This window comes from Astyanax mexicanus, chromosome 2, assembly GCF_023375975.1.
Source record: "Astyanax mexicanus isolate ESR-SI-001 chromosome 2, AstMex3_surface, whole genome shotgun sequence".
NCBI lineage: Eukaryota > Metazoa > Chordata > Actinopteri > Characiformes > Acestrorhamphidae > Astyanax > Astyanax mexicanus.
In genome coordinates, this window is record NC_064409.1 from 70,559,460 (window position 1) to 70,587,178 (window position 27,719).

The 27,719-nt window shown below is 36.8% G+C and overlaps 1 protein-coding gene and 1 long non-coding RNA gene across 2 annotated transcripts in view; both read right to left on the reverse strand.

The window, feature by feature from the left end:
• Window positions 1-8,795, reverse strand: part of slc34a1a (solute carrier family 34 member 1a) — a 39,766-nt gene extending 30,971 nt beyond the window's left edge. The window contains exons 1-2 of the mRNA XM_022672030.2: window positions 8,715-8,795; window positions 346-423 (exon numbers count right to left, since the gene is read on the reverse strand). Of these exons, the coding sequence (XP_022527751.1) occupies window positions 346-406 (61 nt within the window). The 5' untranslated portion in view covers window positions 407-423; window positions 8,715-8,795. The remainder of the gene's footprint in view (window positions 1-345; window positions 424-8,714) is intronic.
• A 10,079-nt stretch (window positions 8,796-18,874) lies between these two features.
• On the reverse strand, window positions 18,875-24,179 carry LOC111193077 (uncharacterized). The gene is made up of 5 exons (XR_002650233.2): window positions 24,074-24,179; window positions 22,663-22,751; window positions 21,416-21,487; window positions 19,758-19,814; window positions 18,875-19,544 (listed from the first exon to the last, which is right to left on the reverse strand). It is a non-coding gene; the product is annotated as an uncharacterized LOC111193077 (long non-coding RNA).
• Window positions 24,180-27,719: the final 3,540 nt, after the last annotated feature.

The following is a 27,719-nucleotide window of genomic DNA, read 5'->3' on the forward strand; positions in this document are numbered from 1 at the left end:
AGTGTTCTAACCGTGCTGCACGGCCTTCTCACACTAAATCTGTTTCACTCCGTGTACGCGTTGCTGAGTAACCGCACATACGCACAGGACAGTTTTAAAACCATTGCCTGCAGCAGCAGCAGCATTAGCTTAGCACAGGCTAGCGCCCAGACCAAATCACAGTCATGATGTTATTTGCAATAACACACTCCCTCTCATGTTCTATTGCTTAAATATAATATAATATAATATAATATACATTTTAAAACTTTATGAAGGCATTTTTTAAAACAAAATATTAAATAATATAAAATATGCAGTACAGCAAGACATTATTTATGGAGTAAAGGTTTTTATTTCTCTTACCATTGTAGCTGCCCACTTGTCCTGGGTTAGATGAGATGATTCTGATTGGCCGGGAGGACATGCTGTTTCCTTAAGGACCTGTGAAGGGTCACAAATGTGAACACATAGAGTCATTGAGAGTCAGCGCTCGCAATAAATGAGCTTATTTAACTCGAAAATGCCAAGACATGCAGAGCGCAGTGCTGAGAGGATCTGCTGTGTTTGTTGAGACTGTAGCCTGCTGTCATTCACAAGGGATCAATTATCCAACACTTAATTTGTCTCTTTCTGCAGTGCTTCCTCATGACCTTTTAAATAAATGACAGCTTGTCTAAGATGTTGTAAATGACAAAGAAGGCATTTGCAATCCCAGATGGCCATTGGAGATGTGAAGTCCTTCTAGCTAATTGCCTCAGCTACCTTCAGATCCCATTATGTTCATTTCAAATGTGTCTTATCTGAAGATAAATGCATTTCACGTGTCAGAGTTCTGGAAAACCTCTTTTAGCAGGACTGCTGGCTAATGCGTTTTAAAAGCAGCAGTTTTGACGGATGAAATTGCAACTGATGGTCATGATGCATTAAACCTGCTGACAGATTGTGGGCCATTATACAGTCTGAACGACTATTTAATATTCAGTGATGAGCCATAACATTAAAACCAGCTGTCTAATACTGTGTGGGTCCAGATTAAGTGCTATTAAAGCAGCTTTTACTCGTTGAGACGTGGACTTTACAAGACCTCTGAAGGTGTTGTGTGGTGTTCAGCACCAAGATACTACAGCAGCTCCTTTAGGTCCTGTAATTTGATAGGAGAGGCCCGCATGGCTCACCTTGGGTGCCCACGACACTGTCGCTAACTGAAAGTTTACCTTTCATTTAATCCATTTTAGATAGGTACTAACCACTGCATACTGGGAACACCCCACTAGACCTGAATAGTGTGTTACAGGGGTGTCGACTGGCCTGGCCTGGGCTGTATTATTAATGAGGAGCCACTGAGCGCTGTGTGAATGAAAAATCTCTTGACGCCAATCACGGATCCAGTTCAAGGATAAAGTTCCGCCTTTCAGAAAAAACAGCCAATCAGCTTGCTGGTTTTGTGGAGCGTGGTGGAAGACCCGGATCTTTACATACCCAGGCAATGCCCCTGGTGTGTACCATCACAGTGTCACACCTTAGCCCATGTCTGTCTTGTGTTTCTCCCTCATTTGGTCTCTTGTGCTCCTGCCCCTCTGTTTACCTGTCATGTGTTTCCCAGCCATGTGCTATTGTTGTGTTTTGGTCCTGTCTCCGCCTTAGCCCCACCCTGTCATCAGTTATTTGTAACCCCGCACCCTCATGATTGATCCTCAGGTGTTTCCAGTTTCCTGTTCCCTCCATGTGTATATAAGCCCCTTTGTTTCAAGCCTTCTTTGTCTAGTCTTTTGTTCGTGTTGGTTTGTCTGCCGTCTGTAGTCTTGTCAGGTCTGTTTTTAGTCTCATGCTGTTTGTTAGTTTCTTGTTTTCTAGTTTAGTCTTCCTTAATTTTGTATTCAGTGTAACTTTGGTTTATCTTGTTTGTTTGTTTATTAGTTTATTTATTTAATAAATATTTCTGCACTTACGTCCATCCCTCTTCACTTGCATAACACACAGTTTGTTGGCTGTGGTCAAAGTGCATCACATGGGTCGCTGGTGTCACCCCGCATTTGTCACTTGTGGGCGTGTCAAAGCTCAATTCGTGCCTGTACCATGGCCCAGCTTTCGACAAGAAAAAAAGGCACAAAAAAATTGTATTGCTTCCACGGCCCTAAAAAAATAATTTATTAAATGTGTGTTTGTATTTAATATGTATTTGTTCCCACAGATCGACGTGGGTCCGAAAGGAATCAAAAGCTCAGAGAGAAGAAGCTTGAGGACCACAAACCGCCTTGCGTGTGATGGGTTCAAAGAAATGCTAGTAGCCAATCAGGTTAGAATGTCGCCTTAGCGTGTCATAATTCATTTGCATAAAGTTGAGAAAATTTCTACTTCCCGTTCTCGCATGTCGTGGCAACAAATCGCGCCCTGCCATAGCAAATGAATGGTCCCCTGTCATTCTGTCAGTTTCCAGTGTAAACGCAGGGTTACACTTGCCCATTTCTCCTGCTTTCAACACTTTCAGCTTAACGTATCTCAACCTTTAACAGCTGCATTTCTAACAAGATAATTAATGTTATTCACCTCACCCGTCAGAGCTATTAACTCACCCACCTGCTAGCCAGGTCACCCCTGTCACACACAATGTCAACTGATCATTGGGAGAATTAAGACTTGCACACGCTTCCTTGAATATAATAAGTGTTTAGTATTCTCAGACACTCAAGAGTTGAAAAAGCAGTGCTACACCTTTAGAGTAGCAAAAAAGACATAAAGTACCATAGTCCTTGTTTTTGAGCCCCAAGGCTCCCCTTGGAACTGAGTTATACGGAATGTAGTTGAAATCCTCCCCGTAAGAAAAGGGCAACCCCTCCAGAACCTAATACGTCTTCAAATAATAAATAAATGAATATAAAAACACTGCCTTATTACCAGATTAGTAACTACTGACCCCGACCCAGTCTGTTGTGATAGCAGTGGAGCAGTGAAATTATGTGACAGTTATTTATCATCATCCACCCCAAATTCCTCAGTGATAGGGAGCTAAAGTTAGCAATTTGTTAGCTACTTTTTTTTTAATTGTCCTGTTCCACCTTAACTGACTTAACAGCTGCACCATTTAAGGTAGAACAGAAAAACTAACTATCGAGACATAGTACAATATCAATATTTTATGCTTTTTTTTAATTGTAAAGATTCATCTTATCCTAATATCATAATAAAGCATGCAGAATATTTTATCATAGATGGTGCATCACGCTTTTATAGACTTTTGCAGCCTAGCTAACATTTTCTGGTTTATTATTATAAATATATTTACATTAGAGTACAAATATGCTTCTTGTTCCTGTCTTTTGTAGGTAGCACAATTCTAGTATACTTATTTGGGCATACAAATATATTTAATGTACTGTTCTACAATTTATAGTGTGTTACAAATTTATTCTTATGTATTTTATTATTAGTAGTAGTAATTTAATTTACTTTCTAAAAAAGTTACATCATACATTGCACTTACAAGTGAACTACTGTAACAATTGTTTTTAACACACTTTGCTAAAAATGTGCAAAAGCATATTTAGAAAAAAGTATTTTAGAAGTATATTGTATTACATTAAACTAAAAGTGCATTTCATAGTAGTCTATTTATTTAAAATACACTATATTGCACTTTTTTAAAAGTAAGATCAAAGTTTACTTTCAAACATTTGATGAAAACATAATATTAATGTACTTTTAAAATATTTATAGTAAATACATAAATCTGTTAGAATATTTAAAGCATACTTAGACGTTTCTCAATATGTTTTAAGTACAATTAAGTATATTTTCTTTTTCACCAGGGCAGAATCATTAAAATTTTTTACTAAGGGCGTTTTCCACACCAGCACTATTTGGTCTGGTTAAAATGAACTCTGGTTTGTTTGAACCCTTAGTGCAGTTCGAATTAAGCAGGTGTGAAAACAGTGATAGCACTTGGGTGTGGTTTAAAACAACCTGAAACTCTGAACTCTAAAGCGGTTCACTTGTGGTGAGAACATGATCTGGTCTCGATCCAACCAAACTATCAAATATACTTCTTTCTTTTTTTTAACTAAACTGCTAATAAGGCACAGTTTAATCTGATATATTAACTAGATAGAGCTATTTATCACAGCTATTTTCAAACTGTCCATAATGAAACACTTTGGTTAAAGGGCAGCTGCATTTTTTTTAGCCACTGCAAAAATTCCATTGGCAAAAACTAGACAAAATATATGTAAAATGAGATGTTTATACTTAAGTTAAGCAAAACAAAAAACTGCCAATGGGGTAAGCTCATTTTTCTTAGTAAGATTTATTATAACAAGCAATCGCAAAGACTCAAAATAAATGAAGTAACACATAAATCAAGCGAATATCACTGTTTTTTGGCTTACATTTGGACACAAGAAACAGAATAACTTGACTGGTGACTTTTTGTGTTTATTTTTAGTTTAAACTACTTAAATAATCTGAAAATTCTAAGTGAGTCTGATTACTCCTAAAATAAGTAAAATAATCTTACACAATGCTTAGTAAGACAAAAACTCTTATCAGAGAAATGTAATAAATGCGAAATGTAATCATTTGACTTCCTAAGATTTAGTTTTTTGCAGTTTATTTACTTATTTCTTGGTACCCCTTTAATAATAAGACTACCATTATAAAGGGTTTATAAATGGTTTATAATTAGTTTATTAATGGTTACTAATTAGGTTGTAAATGCCTTAAAAATCATTAAAAATCAGTTATAACACATACGTACAGTAGAAAGGGCAACAATGACCTGTTGTTTGTCAAATAGTGAACTGTATTACACATCCATCTATATTGTTGCCCTTTCCACGTATGTGTTATAAGTGATTAATAAGGATTTTTAGGGTATTTACAACCTAATTAGTAACCATTAATAAACTAATTGTAAATATTTATAAACCCTTAATAAAGGTAGTCTTATTTTAAAGTGGTACCACTTTCTAGCTCTGACCATTCAGAGGAAACAACATGCTCACATGGTTTACTGGTGTTTATTTTGGTGAAAACAAGATAATTAACCCTTGTGTGGTGTTCAGGTCTGTGGGACCCGTTTTCATTTTCCATCAAATGATACTAAAAAAATATTTTTTCTAACTCAAACTCATTGGCATTGGTTCATTTTTTGTGAAAAACATATATCAAAACACATTTTCGATAAACACACACTGTACACCCCCCCCCCCCCCCCCCTACACATTTATATTACATACAGTATGTTTGGCCAAGGGTTAATAAACATTGCTTCATTTGTAAATTTGAAACTAAACACATTTTCTACTCATATCTTGAGTTAAATTCATTTTCTTGTACATTTTATTAAAAAACTAATAAAAAAAGAGTAGCACTTTTTAAAAGAAATGTAACATAAGAAAGGTAAAGGGCAAATATTAACCATGTAAGCTGTTTATATTGCTTGCAATTTAGGTGAAGCAAGCATGTGTAAAGCATTTTAATGTAAAATTGCTTAATTTTGCTGAATAAAATACAAGTAACAAAGTAAACGAGTAACAAAAATATGAACACCACACAAGGGTTAAGTGTCAAAGCCAACACTGCAAGCTCTATAATGTCTGTTTCCACTCAGTATTCCACACACCGTTACACTGTTTGCTGAAGGTGACCGGATATGTAATGGAACTGCACACTGTAACAACGCTAATGTTTGTTTAATCGCTGTCCGATGCATCAGAAACAGCATGACATAACTGTTTATAGAGCGTGTGCAGTGATGCTGCTCGTTCTCCGTGATGAATCTGGCCGGTGTTCTGCTTTGGAATTCAGTGGAGCACTTGCTGTGCATCACCAGACGGCAGCGTGCGCTCATAGATGCATGCCTGCTGCATTAGCACTCTCAAAATATTCAGCAGAACACACGGCACCGGAAAGGACAGTCCTCCTGAGAAATTACTCAAGTCCAAGGAATTCAGATATAAATATTTAACAGCCTTAATAAAGCAGACTTACTGTAGGCAGGTAGAACACACAGCCGGCGGGAGGAATGTCAGTGAGTATTAAATAATGATGTCACCAACGCTAAAATAAAACCTTGAATCTAACTGACCTATACACGCTCTGTTTACTAACAGGATCATTACATTTACTGGTGTAGAAGGCTTAAAAAAGTTGACCAGTCTTTAGACAACTGTGCAAAAAATCCATTCAGTACTGGGTTAAGGCTGGACCACTGAAGCCCGGGACCACTACAGTGCTTGTTTAGAGTCTTGACATGTTTTTGCTGGCAATTTAATGCAATCTGTGAACTTGAACAAGCTGGAGGACCAGCACCTGCAAGTCAGGTTGATCATGCTGGTAAACCATCAAGCCAATCTACAGTGCCTTACAAAAGTATTTGAACTTTTCCCCTTGAACCCCTCAAACATAAAGATATGAAATTGAAATGTTTTGTGAAAATTCAACAACAAGTGGGATGCAATCTTTATTGTTATCTTTATTTACAAATGTATTGGATATTTTAAACTTTTTTTTAGAAATAAAAAAGCAAAATCTACAAAGGAATGGTTTACAAATAAATGTATCCAGGTGTTAGAATGTCCAATTTAAAGTCCAGACCTAAATTAAATCGAGAATCTGTGACAAGAGCTAAAAAACTGCTGTTCACAAACGCTCTCCATTAAGAATGGGCTAAAATTTCAGTCTCTCAATGTGCAAAACTGAAAGAGACATACCCCAAGCGACAAAAGGTGGCGCTACAAAGTATTACAAAGTATTACACAAGGGGGGCAAATAATATTGCACGCCCCGCTTTTCAGTTTTTTATTTCTATTTCATTTTCCACTTCACGATTGTGTCCCACTTGTTGCTGATTCTTCCCAAAATTTCATTTTCATATATTTATGTTTGAAGCCTGAAATGTGGCAAAAGGTAGAAAAGTTCAAGGGGGCCGAATACTTTTGCAAGGCACTGTAACAAAATTGAAAACAACTCAAGAGCTGAGCTGATTTACCATCTTGAACAGTTGGACCAGTTGAGGTGGCCATGCTTGGTCAAACTAATCAAACAGGTGGACCAGCATAGCTACAAGCAGGGATAATCATCCAACATAGCCACCTAGACTAGTTTAAGATGGACATAATTGAACAAACTAATCAAACTGGTGGGCCAGCTTAGATACAAGTAGGGATAATCATCCAGCATAACCACCTAGACTAGTTTAAGATGGACATAATTGAACAAACTAATCAAACTGGTGGGCCAGCTTAGATACAAGTAGGGATAATCATCCAGCATAGCCACCTAGACCAGTTTAAGCTGGACATGCTTGGTTATACTGGCCATATTGGTTGTCTAGCTTGGTTAGTCTGGTCAAGCTGTTGACTAGCTTGGTCAGGTTGGTCAGACTGGTAGGCCAAATCAATCAAACTCGGGTGAATACAGCATATGCTGTTTAAAAGCTAAGCTAATCAACTAGCTTAATCAGTTGGCTGCCAGTTTAACAAGTTCATCAGTTTGAGGTTGCCATGGTCGGTCAGACTGGGTGACTAGCTTGGTCAGGTTGGTCATGCTGGTAGGACAATAAACCAGTCAAACAAGCTCTATTGAACCAGCTTAATCAACTTGACCAGCTAGAGCTGACCTTGCTTGATCATATTGGCCATTCTGATTAATTGGCTTGGTCATGTTGGTCATGCTGGGACACCAATTAACTAAACTCACAAACTATACAAAATAAGTAATAATGAAATTATTGAAATTATTACTAAGCTAGTCTCCCAGCTTCACAGTATTGGTTAAGCTGGTTATCTGGCTTGGTCAGGTTGGTCATGCTGTTCAACAATCTGGTCCAACTAACCAATCAAATGAAAACAAAAAGAAAATGCTAAGCTTTCAAACCAACTACACAGTTTAACCAGCTTGAGCTGGTCAAACTGATTTACTCAAACTGGTAGATCAACAAACCAATCAAACTCAGGTAAACATAACCTGGACAAGAACAAAACTGCTCTACCATCTTCACAAGTTTGACCAGCTTGAACTGGCCAAGTTTAAGTTGGGCTACCAGCTTAACCAGTTTGACCAGCATGAGCTGACCATGATTGGTCATACTGGTTGACTGGCTTGGTCAAACTGGTCATGCTAGTAGGGTAACAAACCAGTAAAGCACAAATGAAACCGCTCAATCAACTTGACCAGCTAAAGCTGACCTTTCTTGGTCATATTGGCCGTACTGATTAACTGGCTTGGTCTGGTTGGTTAGCTGGAACACAAAAATCAACTACTTTAGTTGCTGGTTGACCAGCAAAACAATCAAACTCAAGTGAATACAGTCTATCAGTAGCTGAGCTGATCTACCAGCTGAACCAGTTTAATTAGTTTGAGCTGGCCAAGCTTGGTTCTTTAATTTTGGCAAATTGGCAGACCACCTAAACTATCTGATTTAACCTGCTTAAACAGCTTGAGTTGACTGAAATGCTGCTTTTTCAGCAGGGTATAAGGCAATAAAAAAAACCCTCAAAGGTATTTCCAACTTAATGACATAACAACAACCACTACACCCAATATATCTAACAAAGTGCCTTAATTGCTTTCTGAGCAAATAAGCTTTGCACACTTTAAAGTACCAAATAAATGCATGTGAGTTACAGTTTCTCAATAGGTTTTATGAAGTGTTTGCCTTCAATAAGTAACAGTTTGCTCTAAAGAATGTGTTTTTGTAGATGAAATATGGATAGGCCAACTGGTAATCCTCTTACCTGAGAAACAGCTGATGTTTAATTGTCTGCTCTGCAGGTGACAGATGTTCAGAGATAACACTCCGTACTCCCAAGGGAATTCCAGCTTTATATAGAAACCCCTCATCCAGGAGAAGTGTTTATAATATCATTCCCTCACTCATTAACCAAGATGCCCCCTTAGTGCCCACTCAGCAACTAAATAACCGACGGCCCAAATAGAGTACCAACAAGGTATGAAAATGAGAAACTGGACTTATTTAGGACAATTACAGAAACATTAAACATCTATCATCATTATAGAATTGCTGTGGCTATACAGATAATTCCAAGTGTTTTGCACACTCGTGGAGTCACATTGTAAAAATATGACACCTTGTGGTGACATGCTGTCAAAACATTGTCTTCAGGGCTCCAGATATTTGCATGCTCTTATAAAATAGGTTTTTAATAACTCTGCAGACATTCTTATTAAATTGTAATTGCTTGGATTTACTCATAGGATAATTTTTCAGAGTACTGTGACAATAAAAGAAATTACTTGTTGATTATGTATCATGTTTGTAAGACTTCAGACACAGAAATCAGAAATCACTTTTTTTACCCTTTTACCCCAAGCTGCATGACAGAATGGACAATCTGTCATGTATCTTCTGTTTCAAAGATACATTTACATTTTCTAAAATTATTTTAATCACTGCGATCTTTTAACATATTTTATATGATATATATTTATATATTTTACCATATTTCTCATATGAAATGAATATTATTAACTGTCTTCAGTCCCTTTAAAATTAGAAATCCCCGTGGGTGTGGGGTTATCCCAAGATGAGAAATTGGACAGAATTTTTTAATAAATATTTAAATAATTTAATATAGTTTTATGAAATTAGCTAAATGAGTGTTATTTAACTACTTTAAAAAATATATTCTGCTTAATGAGACAACACTGCAGACATCGCAAAAAAATAAAAATTAAACACACACACCTACATCAAAGAAAATGATATAAAATGTACAAAATGTACTTTAAAGTGAAGCTTAACATTCCTAAATATTAGTAAAAATGCACTCATTCAGTGTAAATGTTTAGAAATGTATTGTTTCACAGTGTTTGTATAAAATTGAAACAGTTATGCTGTGAATAAAATGTCTGCTTTATTAACATTTGCCTTTAGGAATGTTTTGGTACATGGGGGCCAAATGTGTATCTTCAGTGCATGGGCCAAAATGAAGAATATGTATGAAAAATATATCCAAGTGGCTGCTATATATATATATATATATATATATATATATATATATATATATATATATATATATATATATATATATATATATATATATATATTTGGAGCTCTCTTGGACCTTTTTTCTGTCATTCATCTAGCCAAGAGAAGAGAGAAAAGTAACAAAATTAAAAATGTTAAAGTTACATTTACCCGTGGAAGGATGGTTTTGCCTTCCTTTTCCCCTTTTCTGTTTCCACCTTACAGTTTCTTTGTTTCCCATTTTTGTTGGAAGAGCCATTTTGTTTAGTTTGTCTATTTTCCCTTTCTCCTGGGAAAGCCAGTTGTCTCCCTGGCATCCTTTGTTCTTTTCCCGCCAAATTCCCCACAATAGGTGTGGGCATTTCTTTTGGTTTCCACCTGTTTTCAGGATCCACCCCTTCAAACCCCTGTCCCACATTATTTTCTGTTTGACTCTATATGCTTTCAGCCTTGCCTACTCTGCACTTCGGACCTATTAACTACCTTTACTAGGTAGCTCACATGGTTAGGAAGCTTTGCTGTGAACAATAAGACCTAGAGGTTTAACCCTCTATTCTGAGAGAGCCCTGAGAAATATGTTTTATAAAATGTGGGCCAAAAGTCTTTTTAATATATACCGATGTATACAGGTATATACAGGTTGCCAACACTAAAAGTGGGCCAGCAGTGCCTTAAGTGGTGGCTGGGGCAGAGCATGGTAATGTTTCTCAACCTGCAGGGTCCTGATGATTGTGATGGTCATGTTAGTCAACCAGCTTGGTAGAGCTTGTTGTACAATCAGTATATACTGGTCAAGATTATAGATTATTTAAGCGATAATAAACAAAAATGAGTGCTAGAAATCTGTGTGGATTAAAGTCAAGCACTCGTCTGACTTTGAAAGAATTTTTTTTTTTTTATTTAAGAATTAAAGTTTAGTTTATTCGGCGCCCCCCAGCGGCAAGACCTTACAAGGAATTACAAGAGTCCACCTTACATTCATCTTAAAATACACTATGTTAACTGAAAATTTACACTTAAAATTTTTATTTTAATGATAACAACTCTTAACCTGAAGTTGATGGCTAATAATGTGTGTAATAATGCGTATTTTCGAATCGCTGGCATGGTGTTTCTGCACTGTGCCTCTATGAGATCCAGAAGCTCCCAGTGGTGTGTCATAACATCGCATTTGGTTTGTATTTGGCTTGTAAGCGCTGCATCATTGCTAGGTTACCTGTATGTGGTGGAGTAATACGTGGAGAGCTTTAGTTACAGTGCATTACCGGCTGATAATGTCACTCATAAAACGCCTCTCAGCCAATCAATCACATTGCAGGGTCGGGACTAAATGTGGTAAAATAAATATTAAAAATATCAAGTTCTTTAGAAATGAGAATCATGCATATCAGTACTTTAGTTGTCAATGTCTTCTTGTTCTTCTGGCTGAAGCTTTTCCCCTTCAAAACCAGTGATCCCGAGGGTGAACTTTGCTTTCTGCCAGCTGGCATACAACACAATGTCCCAAGCAAGCAAAACAAGGGATTTTCCTGAACTAAGATAGATGGGATAATTCATTGGGAACAAACTATCCTTGGATTATTTGAATAACTAGGCTAAAAGAGAAGCTCACTTAATGCCCATTAAATAATCATTATTCAGCTCAGCCTGGTTTCCAGCTAAAGCCCAGAGGGTAAAATATAAGTACAGTATGTTGTGGGCAGATAGACCAAGCCTTCTTTAAAGTATAACTTGTAGATTTTGGACTCTACCCAAATGATTAATTTTAACAGTCATCGGGAGCATCAGTTCATTTCAGCTCCACTCCTGAGGTGTTCATATCTAATAATGAACACGAGCCTCTGCTCTGTCGGAGCTGGTTAATGACTGCTAATGGACCTGCAGAGTCAGCGCCCACATGGACCACAGTGGACCTATTAAGCTCTGACAAACTGTAACCTGGCTTAGCAAAACACACAGGCATGAGAACATCTTCTATATCTGGACATCACATCTTACTGATGGGATTTTATTAGAAGAGGTTATGTAATACAGAATGTTATACTGCAGCAATTTCAGAAAATATATTTACTGCTTATCCTAAAGAAAATCTTCTTTTTCTATCACTTGTTCAGTGCAGTTCAGTGTAGATGGTTTTGCAGGTTAGTTTATGAACAAATTAAAGTTTCAACAGATAAGCTTCTATACAATAGAAATAATTTGAGATGTAAAAAAAACCTGAGCTGTAATGCATTGCATTAAATTAAATTAAAACCAAGTTAACTGATTTAATGCAATCAAGTTAATAAAAGCTGTAATTTCATTAAACTGATCTGAACTAAATAGACCTGTGTCGAACTGTCTGGGACTGAACTGCACAAAAATACAATGAATTAAAAATGATACTATTTGATCTGAATCAGAACTGAATGGAGCTGAACTGAAATGAGATTAATTCAGTTGAGTTAAGCTGAATAAATGAAACACAATTAATGTAGATACATTAAGCTTAAGTCAACTGAACTGAATTCAAATTCACTTAACTGTACTCAGTTTATTTGAACTGATCTGAATTTACTGAAAAAAAACTAATTTGAAAATAATATACTGATTTGAACTGAACCAAATCAAAACTAACTTAATAGATTCAAACACACTTAATTGAACTAAATTAAACTAAATTCAACAGACCTTTGATAAAGTTGCTCATAAGAGGCGTGGACCTGTTTTTCTCTGTAAAGCTGCTTTGTGATAACCTTTGTTGTAAAAAGCGCTACATAAATAAAATTGAATTGAATTTAATTGAATAAACTGAGCTGAATAGAAAGAATTGGACTGATTTTTTCTGAACTGGATTAAACTGTAACAAATTAAATTAAATATACTTAACTGATTAAAATAAAGTAACGAGACCTTTCTTAAGAAGAGACCACTGAATATAGTGCTGTGAATAAGCTTGTGTCCAAAATAGAACTGCTTTAGCTGACTAAAGCACTTGTAAGAAAAGTGTGTGTGTGTATGTGTGTGTGTGTGTGTATGGTGAACACGCTGTATTATTCTGCATGAATAAGCATTCTGTGTATAAAAGTCCTTTAAACTGAATCTGAGTGGAGTTTTTTCACAGAGGGCAGGAGGAGTTGAGGAGTAGAGTTTCTGTAGAAGCTGTGAAACACTTTTGACAGTGTGACGATCTCATCGTGAGAGCTTCTGTTTTCACACTTTGGTAGTAAGAGGTTTTAACACAAGCTTAAACGCAGAGCCCTCAGAGAGCAGCTGCTCTTGGAGGTGCCGTTTACAAACTCTCAGTTGTGTAGAAAGCAAAGCCTTTAGAATGATACTTAAAATATTTGTTTTTCAGCTTATTTTAAAAAATACTATATAGGCATGAGGTAAAAAAAAAGGTGACATGCTGAGTTGACTTGATGGGTTGTGCATACCATTTCTGCAATACAAAATTGTCATTTTTATTAAGAAAAAGATGTTAAAATAAAATAATAATCTGCTGAAATCTAGTCACACTCATCATCAAAAAAAGAGTTGCATCCAGAAAAAAAATCAAACTTACATGAAACACAGTGGGTAATTGTACCAGATAGTCATGGAGTGACGAGTCCAGCTTTTTTTTTTGACAGAGACGACTAATAAATTCATATTTTGAGGCAACAAGATCAATATGTCAGCACCAAGATCAATGAGGCCTGGTTAGAGCTTAGATTCTCTGCCTGAACCCGACCTGACTCGAGGCCCCACCCGATCTCGGGCCGGGTCGGGCCAAGATTTCCCTCCACTTGTCCGTATATAGCATTATTGCTGTTTTATGTGTTTTTTTATTGTTTGTTTAGAAAGTGTTTTATGCCCTTAGACATTGTTAATTATAATAGAGTAGACGAAAGTAATTGTAAATTATGTTATTGTTCTTGGTCGATTTCGGTTTAATGAATGTGAAATGCATAGCCTTATTGAGGTTTTATGTGTTTTGTACTAAGGCTATATGTTTAAAATAAATAAAATGTGTTTGTTAGGAAAGTTTTATTCATTTATTTTATTTTCTGTTAATTATATTAGAGTAGATAGGGAGATTGGTTCTTAATAAACATTGTTCTTAAATGTAATAATAGGTCTATGCTTCTTCAGTGTTGCAATGTTAAATATCATCATTCTGAATGGATTTCAAACAGCCCACAAATTATTTTAAAAGCTCAGTTTTAAAGTTTTACTTACTAAAAACCCTGGCTTACAAAATCAGTTTATGGGTCAGGTCGGGCTCGAGTAGAACGTGCACGTTTTATGGTTTATGGAAATTCTGTACAATGCCAGATCATCTTTGGTCTTCGTTAGATGCATTTTATCAGCCCAGCATTAGTAAATGTTGTCCTGCAACCAGTGGTCCTACTGTTCCTGAATGCTCACTCTGTGCGCTATTTCAACAGGACAATGCTTGTCCGCATGTTGCTGCAATCTTAATAACTTACCTTGAAGTCAGCCATACTGCCAGACTCATCCCCAGGTGAAAATGTACTGGACTCCACCCCTACCTCTATTTAAGCTGCATAGGATGGATTATCACAGGACACCCTTAGGAACCTCTACAACTACATTTCTATGCTAAGAGATGTCTGGCATGTTGCGATACTGATGCGCTGCACACTACACCTGCAGGGTTCATGCAGTTTTTTTAACCAGGAACATTTCCATGTCTTTTTTGCATGACTTTTTTATGACTTCAAGGCAAATTTTTGTGACCGTACGCTTTTTCGAACATCAGTGCAGACGTGGGCAATAAAACCAAAAATCTACCAAAACTCTAATCAAAATTGATTACAGTAGGGCTAAACAATTCTTTAAGCAATCTTCAATAATAAAATTTATGTCAATTCCTGAGAGCTTCCTTGTGTAGGCCTCACTTACTGTATTTGTTAGCTTTTCTCCATTGATAGATAAAAAAATAAATAAATAAATACAAATCCAAAGATTTGTAGATTGCAATTTTCCATGGCTTTACAAAACTTTCTGGGTATTTTTATTTTTCCCAAACTCATCCAGACCTGGAAATTGATATCTTAAAATTCCATGTTTTTTCCTGATGTTTTTCATGATCGTACAAACCCTAGTCTGTGTGTGTAGCTCAAAAATATTGCCAGTCTAAAAATATATCAGTCTAAATTTTAAATAATTAATTGTCGTTTGTAACCTTTATTTTCCTTCTATATAGTAATGCAATCCAACACTTGCCTCCTTCTGGGCACAACTATTTTTACTACCAGCAAGAACACATTCCAACACCCTTGTAACCAAGTCGAGTTATGTAAGCTGTAGAAAACTGAAATAAAAATGCAAAACCCATGTGGGAACCTAAATGATAAGACGATTAAGTGCACGCATGCAAATGCCACCTTAACTGAACTAAACTAAATCAACACCTGGAATATGCTGAGCATCATTAAGCATTTCAGGTTATGTTTGAACAGTTTCACCCTTGATTTCCTCCGGTCTGTGTGCTCAGAAGCACGCTGAGCTGTGAGATGATTCCTCAGAGGATTATTATTTACAGTAAATGTTGTTTTGAGTGCTGGAGTGTTTACTTCAGTGCTTTTCAGCTTAATCTTTATCTGCTACATCTGTAGCCTGCACTCTACCTGAGGCAGTATCTCACCTGCACTTACAACAGCAACAGAAACACTTACAGTAGAATCACTGGGTTGATGCAAGTGCTTTTTGCCTTCTGTTACAAGTATGCTTAGAGTACAGGAGCAATATTTAAAGCTGGTAAAATTCATACATATGGCGCACCGGATTATAAGATGCAGTGATGACTTTTGGGAAACTCAAGGATTTTAGTTGCCCCTTATAGTGCGAAAAATTCTGTATATGTTCAAAAGTACTGGGATACCTGCTTATAGTGCTGGGCGATATGGGAAAAATCATATATCACGATATGGAATTTTTTATATCACGATAACGATATATATTATGATATACCACGTTTGGGTATGTTTTCATTTCTTACTTTTTTTCAACTTTATTTCAAAGTGACATTAAAATAATATTATGATATTTTATGGTATTTTCGCAATAATGATACATATACAGGGGTTGGACAATGAAACTGAAACACACACAATAATTTATTGTCCTGACGGACAGTTCTGGTGGAAACAGGAGAGTTGAGGTGCTCATTGAATTCTGTCGTGATTTGATCAGCTGTGGTTTTATGTTTTTTGGATACAATCTGGGTTTGCACCCGAACATCCCTTTCAGACAGCTTCCTCTTACAGCGTCCACAGTTAATCCTGTTGGATGTGGTTGGTCCTTCTTGGTGGTATTGTGCTGACACTACCCTGGATACTGTGGCTCTTGATACATCACAAAGACTTGCTGTCTTGATCACTGATGCTCCAGCAAGACGTGCACCAACAATATGTTCTCTTTTGAACTCTGGTATGTCACCCATAATGTTGTGTGCATAGCAAAATTTTGAGCAAAACTGTGCTCTTACCCTGCTAAATGAATCATATATCACGATATGGAATTTTTTATATCAAGATAACGATATATATTATGATATACCTCATTTGGGTATGTTTTCAGTAATTCTTCGAAAAATATGACAAAATAATATCATTGCTTACTTTTTTCCAACTTTATTTCAAAGTGACATTAAACCAAACTTTCACAAATGAGAATTACTACCTTTTAGTGCAGCAATACTGTATATATGTATCAAATGAAAACAAATGAGGTAGATGCAGTAGCTATTTTTTTTAATTATACAGGTATTTAAATTGAGTTATCAATATAGACTCAATTAACATTTTTTAAAGTGTCCGTCAAATAAGGTAAAGCAGCGCCATGTCACAAAACCACATTATGAAGCTTTTTTTTGGCGAAGATTACTTTATTATCACTTATATAAACCGAGTTCATGCAAAGTGACCACGCCAAATACATTTCATCATAGCCTACTTTATATATTTGCATGAATAATTGATGAAATTACTGTAGAAACAATAGGGACGATAGAAGGTAAGTAGCACGATAGACACTTTTCTATCGTCCCCACGATATTTATCATCATATCGCACAGCACTACCTGCTTATTCATTGATTAAGTTTATTATGAAGGAGTTTATTTGCTTTTGTTGGAGTGACTGTCTCTACTGTCCAGGAAAAGCAATAGGTTCATATTTATCTGTTTCTAAGAGTCCTATTTTATTGGCAGTACAAGTACTTCTGTACAAAGATAAAGCAAGCTGTGTTGTTGTGAATTTGCACATCTGGGTCAACAACTGGAGCCACTTAAAGGAGTTGAATGCATTCATTAAAAAAGAAGGGCCACAAACACTGAGGCATACATTGTAGTGTATGTGACAAAAACACAGCCCAGCAGAACTGCTAGTGTGGCCATAGAAGCTTCTTGGAAAACACGATTTAATTCTGTTAATTCTCTCCAGCTGCAAGCTGCCATCTTCTCCACTACAAAAGCTGCTCAGAAAGATAATAAGCACTATGACGTCTGTGCTCATCGCAGGCTCTCATTATCCACTGTAATAAGCATTCGTCTACATGAGCACAAAGAGAAAACCTCTCAAACCAGTCTTAAACCTAATTGTTGGTGTGTTATACAGTCAACTGTGAAGTGTATAGAGATAGATTCAGGGTTAAGTTATATCACCAGTGGGGATAATCCACTGAACATCCTTTTACTTCAGTATTAAGCTTAATCTGTGTCTGAGAAATCAGCTTTAAGAATATGAGCCAAGAAATGTTTCAATGAGACACTTTTTACTTTCAGAACTAAAGTGTTGTAATAGGTTCACTTGCGTTGAGTTGAGTCAGCACCCGAGGAGAACAGCAAAACAACCGTAATCGGACCTTTAATCAGGCATTTAAATGGCTTTTTAAAAGGTAAAAAGAGCATTTTTCTGGGATTAAATGTATGAATTTAGCTGTAATTGGAAATATCTGTGCAAAACTGTGCTGGACTGAGGTGCACAACTTTTGTCACACGTGTTAACAGGCACATACCCAACCATGTGGATGGAGGCCATGCGGTTACCTCATGTTTACTCCTGCCTTCCCTTTCACACCCCCCCTCTTCACTCTTCTCAGGCAGCAGCAGCCTCTCACTCACACAGACACAGAGACAGCGCTGTGTATCTACTTTTTGTGTCATAAATCAAAACATTGCAACATGGCAAGGTTTAAATGCCTTAAGTGACATCACACGTTTTGAGATGAGACTGTTACAATGGCAATGCTTAAACGCGATGACGATGCTTATAGATCTTATAACAGATATATAGTGCAGCCCTAGTTGAGAAGTACATCCCAAAAATTACTGTGCTACCTACTAAAGATGGGCAATATAGCCCTAAAATAATATTATGATATTTTATGGTATTTTCGCAATAATGATACATATACAGAGGTTGGACAATGAAACTGAAATATATATATTTTTCAAAAATATACTACTGCAACAAAATTTAAATTTGATTTATTATTGCATAATATTGCACACCCCTAACTGAGAGGTTGATGGCACTCTCTCCCCACATCACTTCAAAGGGTGATGTCGATCAGCACCAGGCATCTGTGAGCTGATGTATTAGAACCGAGTCGCTGTGCTTTCCTCCGAGTGCACTGTGATGCTACTCAGCAATGCTGCATCAGCAGCAGTTCAAAAAAAGAGGCGGAGCCAGACTTCACATGTATCGGAGGAGGCGTGTGCTAGTCTTCACCCTCCTGGGAAAATTATATATAAAAAAAAATAATAAAGGCGGACAGCATGGGTAGAAGCTTTGGATTTTATACTGTGGAAAAATTGTCTCAAAGAAACTAAATAAAATTAAATAAATAAAGATGTACCCCAACATTTTTATCCATATATTACTTGACAGCTGAGATGAACACAACATTGAACATCACTTCTGCTTGGAGTGAATCAATTCTTTATTCCATCTCTGAGCCCTGATATTGACAACATATTACAGAATATGTCACTTTCATGTGGACACACACTCACCAAAAACTGCTTTTTATTGCACAAACACATTCAGTTGATATGACAGCACAGCATGGAGACGTGTGCATCTGACCTGCCTCTGTAGGAAATCCCTGCGGACAAACCCAGTTTAAGCCCAGCTTCTGGTGGTAGCTGGTTTTAGATGGTTGAGGTGGTTAAAAAGCTGGTTGGGCATCCAGGCAAAAGCATATAACGTAGTGTTAAGCCAGGTTTGTGTCCTGGTTGACTAGCATGGTCACACTGATTGGGCTATTGGGCAAGCTCGTCAACTAGCATCACCATACTGGTTGACCAGCTTGGGCATGAGGATCATGGAGGTCAATCAGCTTGGTCATAATGGAGTTATTGAGTTTCCTACAAGTCAAGAGCCAGGCTGGTCAACCAGCTTAACCAGCTTGAAGAGTGAAGTAACAGCATGTTGTGATGTTCTGGAGTGAGGTTTCTGGGGAATTCATGGTGGATATTGTGGTGTGAATGAGTGTATGATATGTAGTGGCTCCAGGTTGTGAATTATAAGGGTTACTTCAGCTCCTCTGATGACGACGCAGGAGTTTCAGATTCTTCAGGGCTTTCCTGAAACGACAGAAAGAGGATTTATTCACTAACCTCACCCACAGCAAGGGTCCAAACATCTCACTGCTAAACTATGTAGGTGATACAGTACAGTAAGCTAACTACAGCAGCAGTAATTATTGACAGTGGAGAGCGGTGACGCTGATGTATAATATAAGCAGTTGGCTCTGGTTGGTGTTTGATGACTTGTCCCTTCTTGAACTGTGTGCTGACCTTCACTTTTTCTAACTCCGATCCTCCAGGAAGAGACTTCTGGGGAATGTGGAAGGCCTGGAAAACAAGGAAAGGCATGAATAAAAATATATATTCAGAGATCGTAAAAATGTGTTTATTTTTCACTTGTTTGAATGAATGCTGCATTCCATAGGAAGTATGTTACAATGAAAGAAGTAGACATTTAGATATCTGTACATCTCTATCTGAATAAAAACAACTAAGCAGAGACTTCAGGGTTTACAACAAAGATGTCAATGAGTATAAAATACTTTTGTAGAAGTTGAAGTATCAACTCCAGTTTTTTACCTTTTAAGTAAAAGTGTAAAAGTTCTGGTTTCAAAACTACTTAAAGAATAACATTTTCCAAAAGTATTGTAAGTAGGAAAATGTCATTAAAAAAAACGATTAAAAGCTTAGACTGCACAATAGGGTCTCAGAGTGCACATCTCTACCTAACCTCCCCCTTAAAACACGTTTCTAAAAGCCATAATAACTACAATGTTATATTAAAATGTTAACGTTAATACATTTGGGATGAGCTAGACTTAATATTCACCTCTGAATGGTGAAAGATCTAGCGCGGTTATGCTAATACTGCTTCAGCAGTGCTAGCCGGGGTTAGAAGCAGGTTACAGACCAGCAATATTCACATCTGAATGGTAAAAAAAAAGCTAGTGCTTAGCACGGTTAGCGAGTAACACTAATACTGCTTCAGCAGTTCTAGCCAGGGTTAGCAGCAAGCTACAGGCTGATAATGCTTACCTCTGAACGACAAAAGAGCTAGCGCTTAGCAGGCTTAAGGGTTAATGCTAAAGCTGCTCCAGAAGTGCTAGCTGGGGTTAGGAGCAAGCTACAGTCTGATAATACTTACCTCTAAACGTTTAAAAAGGAATCGCTTAGCGCGGTTAGCGGGTAATGTTAATGCAGACATCTCAAGTTGCAAAAGTTGATTTGGGCAAAAAAAAAAAAAAAAAAACTTGCACACACACCAAAGGATAACAAAATTTTACTTTTATATTAATTAATTTTATTTTTTCTTTAATTAAATTTAGAGTATTCAGAGGTGAAATGAGTTTTATCCTTTTTCTTTTTGGAAGGCCCTTTCTCTGCTTCCCTTTTTTTTTTTTTTGGAAAAAAGCCTTTATTTGAGAAAAATTGACAGTTACAATATCACAAAAAATTGCACAACATCAAAAACATTTCATATCATATTACAATAATTATTAATATTGCCTCCGCCATGATCTGCTTTCTCTTACTCACTGAAAAAATCCCGTCCGGGAGGGGGGAAAAACACTGCCTGCCCACACTAAAAACTGATTGGCTGTCTCACAGACTCTTTGCAGAGAACAGGCCAATCAGAACCCTCTCTGTTTACTGTCTCTCTTTCCCACTCGTTCTGAATTCCGGGAGATTATATGTGACTCACGGTCATCAGGGAGCCACTACCGAAATGCGGGAGACTCCCGCAGCTTCAGGGAGACTTGGTTTGTCTGTTAATGCTGCTCCAGCAGTGCTAGCCTGGGATAGCAGCAGGCTATAGGCCGATAATATTCGCCTCTGAATGGCGAAAGAAGCTAGAAGCTAATGCTAATACAACATCCGTACTCAGATGGAACGCAGCATTAGTGCAGTGAATGTAAAGCACAACTCACCTTCTTAGCTTGCTGGATTTCTTCAGTAGACTTGGACCTGCTTTTCACCATGTGCTTCTGAGTCGTGGTTGTCTGAAAAAAAAATACTTTTTGAGTCACTCTGGAATAGATACTCTTGTCAGTGTTATTTAAACACAAAAACAATATGAATTCAATCTACACTTACATACCAAAACATGCCATGGGACAGAAGCTAGTAGCTAGTGTCTCATGACTTTTGGCACGTTCCATGGAAGCTAAAGAAAGCTACGCTGAACTGAGGAATGTGTGTGGGGGGTCTAGTGCATTGAATGTGGATGTGATTTCTGGCAGAGTTGTCTCTGAATTGTCTCTGGTCACATAGACAATTCTAGCCAGACGCCACCGGTCACAATCATTACCCCCCACTGCTCCATCCACTGTGGATGGTTATGCCTTCTATGACATACTCTAAAACATGTGACACTGTCCCATCCATTGGGGCTTGCTTGAAGTCTGATAATTGCCTTGCCATGAGCACGCTGGCCAGTGTTCAGCCTCACTCACAAGATAACACCTCACAACTTCTACAACTGTGTGAGTTCCCATGCCATTCCCTGAGCTAACACTTCCTGATTAATTTGCACAATGAACGATATTAAGACTTTTTTTTTCCAAATTGGAAACGTCTGGAATATAATCAAGAGGAAGATGAATGATCACAAGCCATCAAATCAAACTGAACTGCTTGAATTTTTGCACCAGAAGTGGCATATACATATCCAAAAGCAGTGTGTAAGACTGGTGGAGGAGAACATGTCAAGGTGCATGAAAACTGTGATGAAAAACCAGGGTTATTCCACCAAATATTGATTTCTTAAACTTTTTCTAAAACTTTACGAATATGAACTTGTTTTCTTTGCATTATTTAAAGGTCTGAAGGCTCTGCATATTTTTTATTTCAGCCATTTTTTTTAATATTCTGCAAATAAATGCTCTAAATGTTTTTATTTGGAATTTGGGAGAAATGTTGTCTGTAGTTTATAGAATTAAACAACAGTTCAATTTTACTCAAACGTAAACCTATAAATAGCAAAATTAGAGAAACTGATTCAGAAACTGAAGTGGTCTCTTCATTTTTTTACAGAGCTGTAAATGAAGTGAATATGATCTGGTTAGTCTCCAGGTCCACTCTGTGAGTTCTCATGGACTGACCCTGGTGTCAGAGAGATAACTGCACACTCTGAAATGAGGGAGTGCTGTGAGCTGGAGCTCGGTCTCTTCTTTACCTTCTGCTCCATGTTGGCGTTGGTGCGGTGTGGTGCAGGGCGGCTGTGGGGAGCTTTATCACTCTCACTCTGAGCTCCTGTCTGTCAGCCTGGCAACGCAACAGAAACACACAAACACGAAACAGAAAATCAGTAATGGGAACAGGTAGACCCTGAACTGTCACACAGACAGAGTGTCACCACTAGAGGACACTGCAGGTCATCCTCTCTTCTTACTCATCTCTAGAACTTCTCTAGTACACATGCATAGACTCTACATAGCAGAATTGAGATGGCACTGTATGTCCACTATACTGTATATGTTCCATTAGTTAAGGTACACCACAGCTGGCAAAGCTGTTTACTTATGCACACACAGCTTGTATTGTTCCTACTTTTTATTATTTATTTATTTATTTATTTATCTTACCATTTTATCATTTACTTTCACTATTATTATTTTTTTTTATTATTTTATAAATATCATAAAAATTACTTCTAATTAAATTCTAATTTCTTATCTTATGTTTTTTTCAATCCCTTTTATAGTGTTATCCTGGCATTGTCATAACCTGGTCTATATTCAGTATATTCAGGTAGTCAGCTGACCTCATTCTTTCAGCACATACTGTTGCTGAACCTAAACCTGATCAACTGCAGCATCAACCCTACATTACTTACTAGTTGCTCTCTAGAGGTTAACAGTATGTAATTAAATGGATAAACGGAACAAAACAAAGTACTCAAAACCACAGAATTTCGCAAAAACAATAATTTACAATAACCTGCATTAAAAGTACTCTTCTACATGCTCTGTGCAATTACACATCCTCACCAGAGAGGTCTCCAAATCCCCAAATCTCCAAATGTTACTTAGAATACCGTAGAATAACCGATTAATACAAATTAAGACACATTATCAAAATATCTTGATCTACAAGGCATATTATCGTTATTTACTATTTTCCTCATTAGAAAGTCAGTCAGTAGGGCACATTGTTTCATTTATGCCACTCTAGAGGGCACATTATGATTGCTTTTTAACCATGGTTGGCCAAAATAACCAAAGCAGTCTATATTGTATTTATTTTGCTATTTACTATGAAGCTTCAACTGTTATTTTTGCATTGTTGTTTATATTTGTAGTGTATGCATGCTCTAAATATTCTAAACCTTAGTATTGTCATAGAATTTCCTTTTCTTTTTATATTAATTAATTTAAATTATAATATAAATCTATAATTTAAGAAATAAAATGCACACAATTAGACAAATAGACACATGTATACAGATTTTGTTTCTACTGAATGCTTAAAACTGTTATACTATAGAAAACGAATTGTCAATTTTTAAATAAATCAAATCTTTTTTTAAGTTATTAGCTACTCATAACTAATATCATGATAGTCGTTTAGGCCCATGTCGCACATACCTTCTACACACAAATCTGTGTGTGTGTGTTTGCTTGATCTCCTGATCTGAATGCCAGTGGGTACGAATACCAGCAAGAAAACCATGTAGAGCCTGGGTCACCATGGCAACACAAGGGAGCGACTGCTGCTCATTTATACACACCCAGCCAATTATAATTTCACCAAGCCACCCTATTGTTCCACTAAACACCACAGTTCCCCAATAACAGCGCGAGAGCAGTGCGAGAGCAGCCGTCCCTGCACTTATTATTATTATCAGAACAGAACAGAAGAGAAACATGTGTGAAATGTCTCAGGGTCAGACGGGCGTCTCTGACTCAGACTGTTCCTCTCAGAGAGGATGAGAGGAGTGATTAACCTCACAGTGCCGGTTTACTGTCATCCTCCCAAATCAAGTAAAATAGGCTGGACTGTAGCTGGATATTTAAATGGAGGGATTTGGGAAAGTTTCATTTATCATTTATGAATTAATTTGTTAATTCGTGTTTTTGACAGTGCTAGTATCTGTACAGTATTGCTAATTTATTACTAAAGTGAGTATTTGCTTATTCACTGACATGCCAAAAGTCATGGTAGAGCAGTCTGTAAATTGATTAGAAGTGTTACCCCAGTGGATGGATTGGGAAAGCCCACACGTTATTTATTGTTGTTGTTGTTGTTGTTATTGTTATTATTAATAATAATAATAATAATAATAATAATAATAATAATAACAGCGACAACAATATTATTATAATTTACAAAAATCATATTAATATTATAATTTTTTTTTTTTAATTTATTTTAGAAGTAGCAGTATATTCCTGTTGTAGATAAAGCAGAAATTGATTTATGTCGATAAAACAACCAAAACGGACAATAATCAGATGGTTTATATAATGGTTGAAAGCAGTGGCGTGCACAGACATTTTGGGGGCAAGTGCTCAGAGGGGAAAAAGGGCACTTTTTAGCGCATGTGGAACACTTCATTATAAAAAAAAAATTACACGCGCATGTTGAATGAAATTTGACTTTTATTTGTAACATTCTCTAAACGTGAGTTGTCAATGGAAAAACGTCACACCACCAACTGATAAAATACATAGTAGTTTGGTGCTGTATGAGACATTTTACTGCACAACAATTTCAGGTTGGGTTTAGAGGGCAAACGGTAGGATTTTACTTGATGTTGCTGTGCGTGCTGTGCTGAAGACTCGCTGAACTGAACTGCTGCTGCAGCGCATCTAGTGTGCCTTGCTAGCAAGGACGTAGGAGCAGGTTTGATATTGGGGGGGACACATCCATAATGTAATATAATATAATATAATCTGCTTATTTGAATAAGCCCATCTTATAGTCTCTTAAAACAACATTTGTGGAATTACCTTTAATCACAAATAAACCATTCTTTTTGTACTTCTGTTTATTATTAGTTACATCCAAGTAAAGGTCACTTTACAACCTAAACATGTTACTCCACTTTACATTTACTGTTGATAAAAAAAAATATGCGTGCAATGATTGAACTATATAAAAATATCTGAAAAAAAAAACTGATGAGGTATCACCTAATGTTTAAAAGAATATAACAGATGTTATTATTATTATTATTATTATTATTATTATTATTATTATTATTATTATGTATTGGCATGTCAGTTCTGTTGTATATTTGTATATTTACATTTACGTCACCTTTTTTCGACTGAAAATACTTATGATGGTGGTCTTTTACGTAAAAGAATGTAACCTTATGTTTCATAGAGATTTTTGTCAGATGTTAATATAAACTTTAGATGACCCAAACCCTCCTAGTCTGTTAGTTTCATGAGCTTTTACTAAAGGACCAGATATATTCCATCAGTAAATCTAAGGGGATTTTAACAGGTAAACTCAATAAATGAGAGTTTATTAGCTGATCATATGGATGGATTAAGAAACTGCTTTAAACTACCTACATGAAGTATTGTACTAAATTCTGTCTATCCACTACATCCAGCTTCTAGCTAACTAGTTAAGCTAGCTAAAATAATTTTCCTTCATTATAATTTACAGTAATCCTAATCTACAAGTCACAATGACTATCACAAGATCACAGACGGTTTGATCTGTGGGTTTTGAGTCGTTTATTTTTAACCAGCTATCAGAAATAATCTCATAACAGTGTACATGGTAAGCTCCGTTACCTTTTAGAAAAATCGCCGTATATCCAGATCTGTTTTAACGTCGGCTCGCTGCACCCCGCTGCTGAATCTAAAAAAGAAAACTTTACAAATCCTCCACAGGGGGGCTTCCCCACTCTCCACAGCGCTCCGCAAAACAGCGAGCTGATTGGCTGTTTCTATTAAGAGGTGGGAATTTCTTCCTGAAATTCTTTAGCACCACCTGAAGTCTATCTGTGCACGCCTATGGTTGAAAGGCGGTTGATTTGATTTGCCGTCTGGTTTCAAATGGTTTTCGACGTTGATTCAACATGGATCAGTATATGCACATTTGCGTTGAATCAACGTCGGAAATCAACATTGTTTCAAAGTTTTTTTGTCAAAGGGTTCATTGATGAATCAACGTTGTTTCAACGTCTCTTTGCTATCTGGGTGTGCTCATGGCCATTCAATCCAATGAACAGATCTTATTTCTTCTACATGTCTTGGGATTTTGCACTCATATTGATAGTGGGTCTTTGACACTGCATTTTGTGTACAATAGGGCTGCAGCTATCGAGTATTTTAGTAATCAAATATTCTAATGAAAATTCCTAATCAGATTAAATATTTTTGCTAGATTAAAGAGCAATTATAAATACACAGAGAAATACACAAGAGAATATAAGTCATTTTACTTTATAATGAACAATCAATTGTTTTCCTTTTTAAATAACATTTTATTTCTTAAATTCACATAGTGCATAGCAACAAATTTATATTAATATTGCGTTGCAGATACACTATGGGTAGTGTCCGGGATGGCTAGGCAGGGCGACGTGGAGGCGGCTGTACGTGCAGGTAAGGGAAAATTTAAAATAACACTAATAATAAACAAACAAACAAACAAAGGAACTAGAAAATAAATAAACCAAAACAAACTAGGGAATAGGAGAACATAAAAAAACAGGGAAACCAACAAGGAACTAAAACTAGACTAAGTAAACAAAACAGAATATGGAAAATAAACAAGGAATAAACAAACAAGGAACTAAAACTAGACTGAGTAAACAAAACAGAACATGGAAAATAAACAAGGAATAAACAAGGATTAACTAGAAATAACTAGGAGCAATAAACTAAGTGAAACAATGACCGCAAACGTGGGAAAGACAAAACATATTAGATATTAGAAACAGGTAAAAAATATTAGAAACCGGTCCCCCCAAAAATTATATCGTTTCGCTCAGCTCAGCTGTACTGTTAATGAAAAGACAGACCGCTGTGTAAAGGGAAACCAATCACGGTGCCGGTTCAGGGAGAACCCTAATATCAAACCCGCTCCTACGCCTTTGGCAAAGACCGACGAAGGAAGTGCGGAAACACAGGGGTATAAATACACAAGGAGGGAAACGGAAATGGGAAACAACTGGGGAAACAGGTAACGAGGGGGGCGAAGGTATAAATGAGACACGTGAATGGAAAAGTACTGGGGAATAACACAGAGGAGCTCTGGTCACATGGG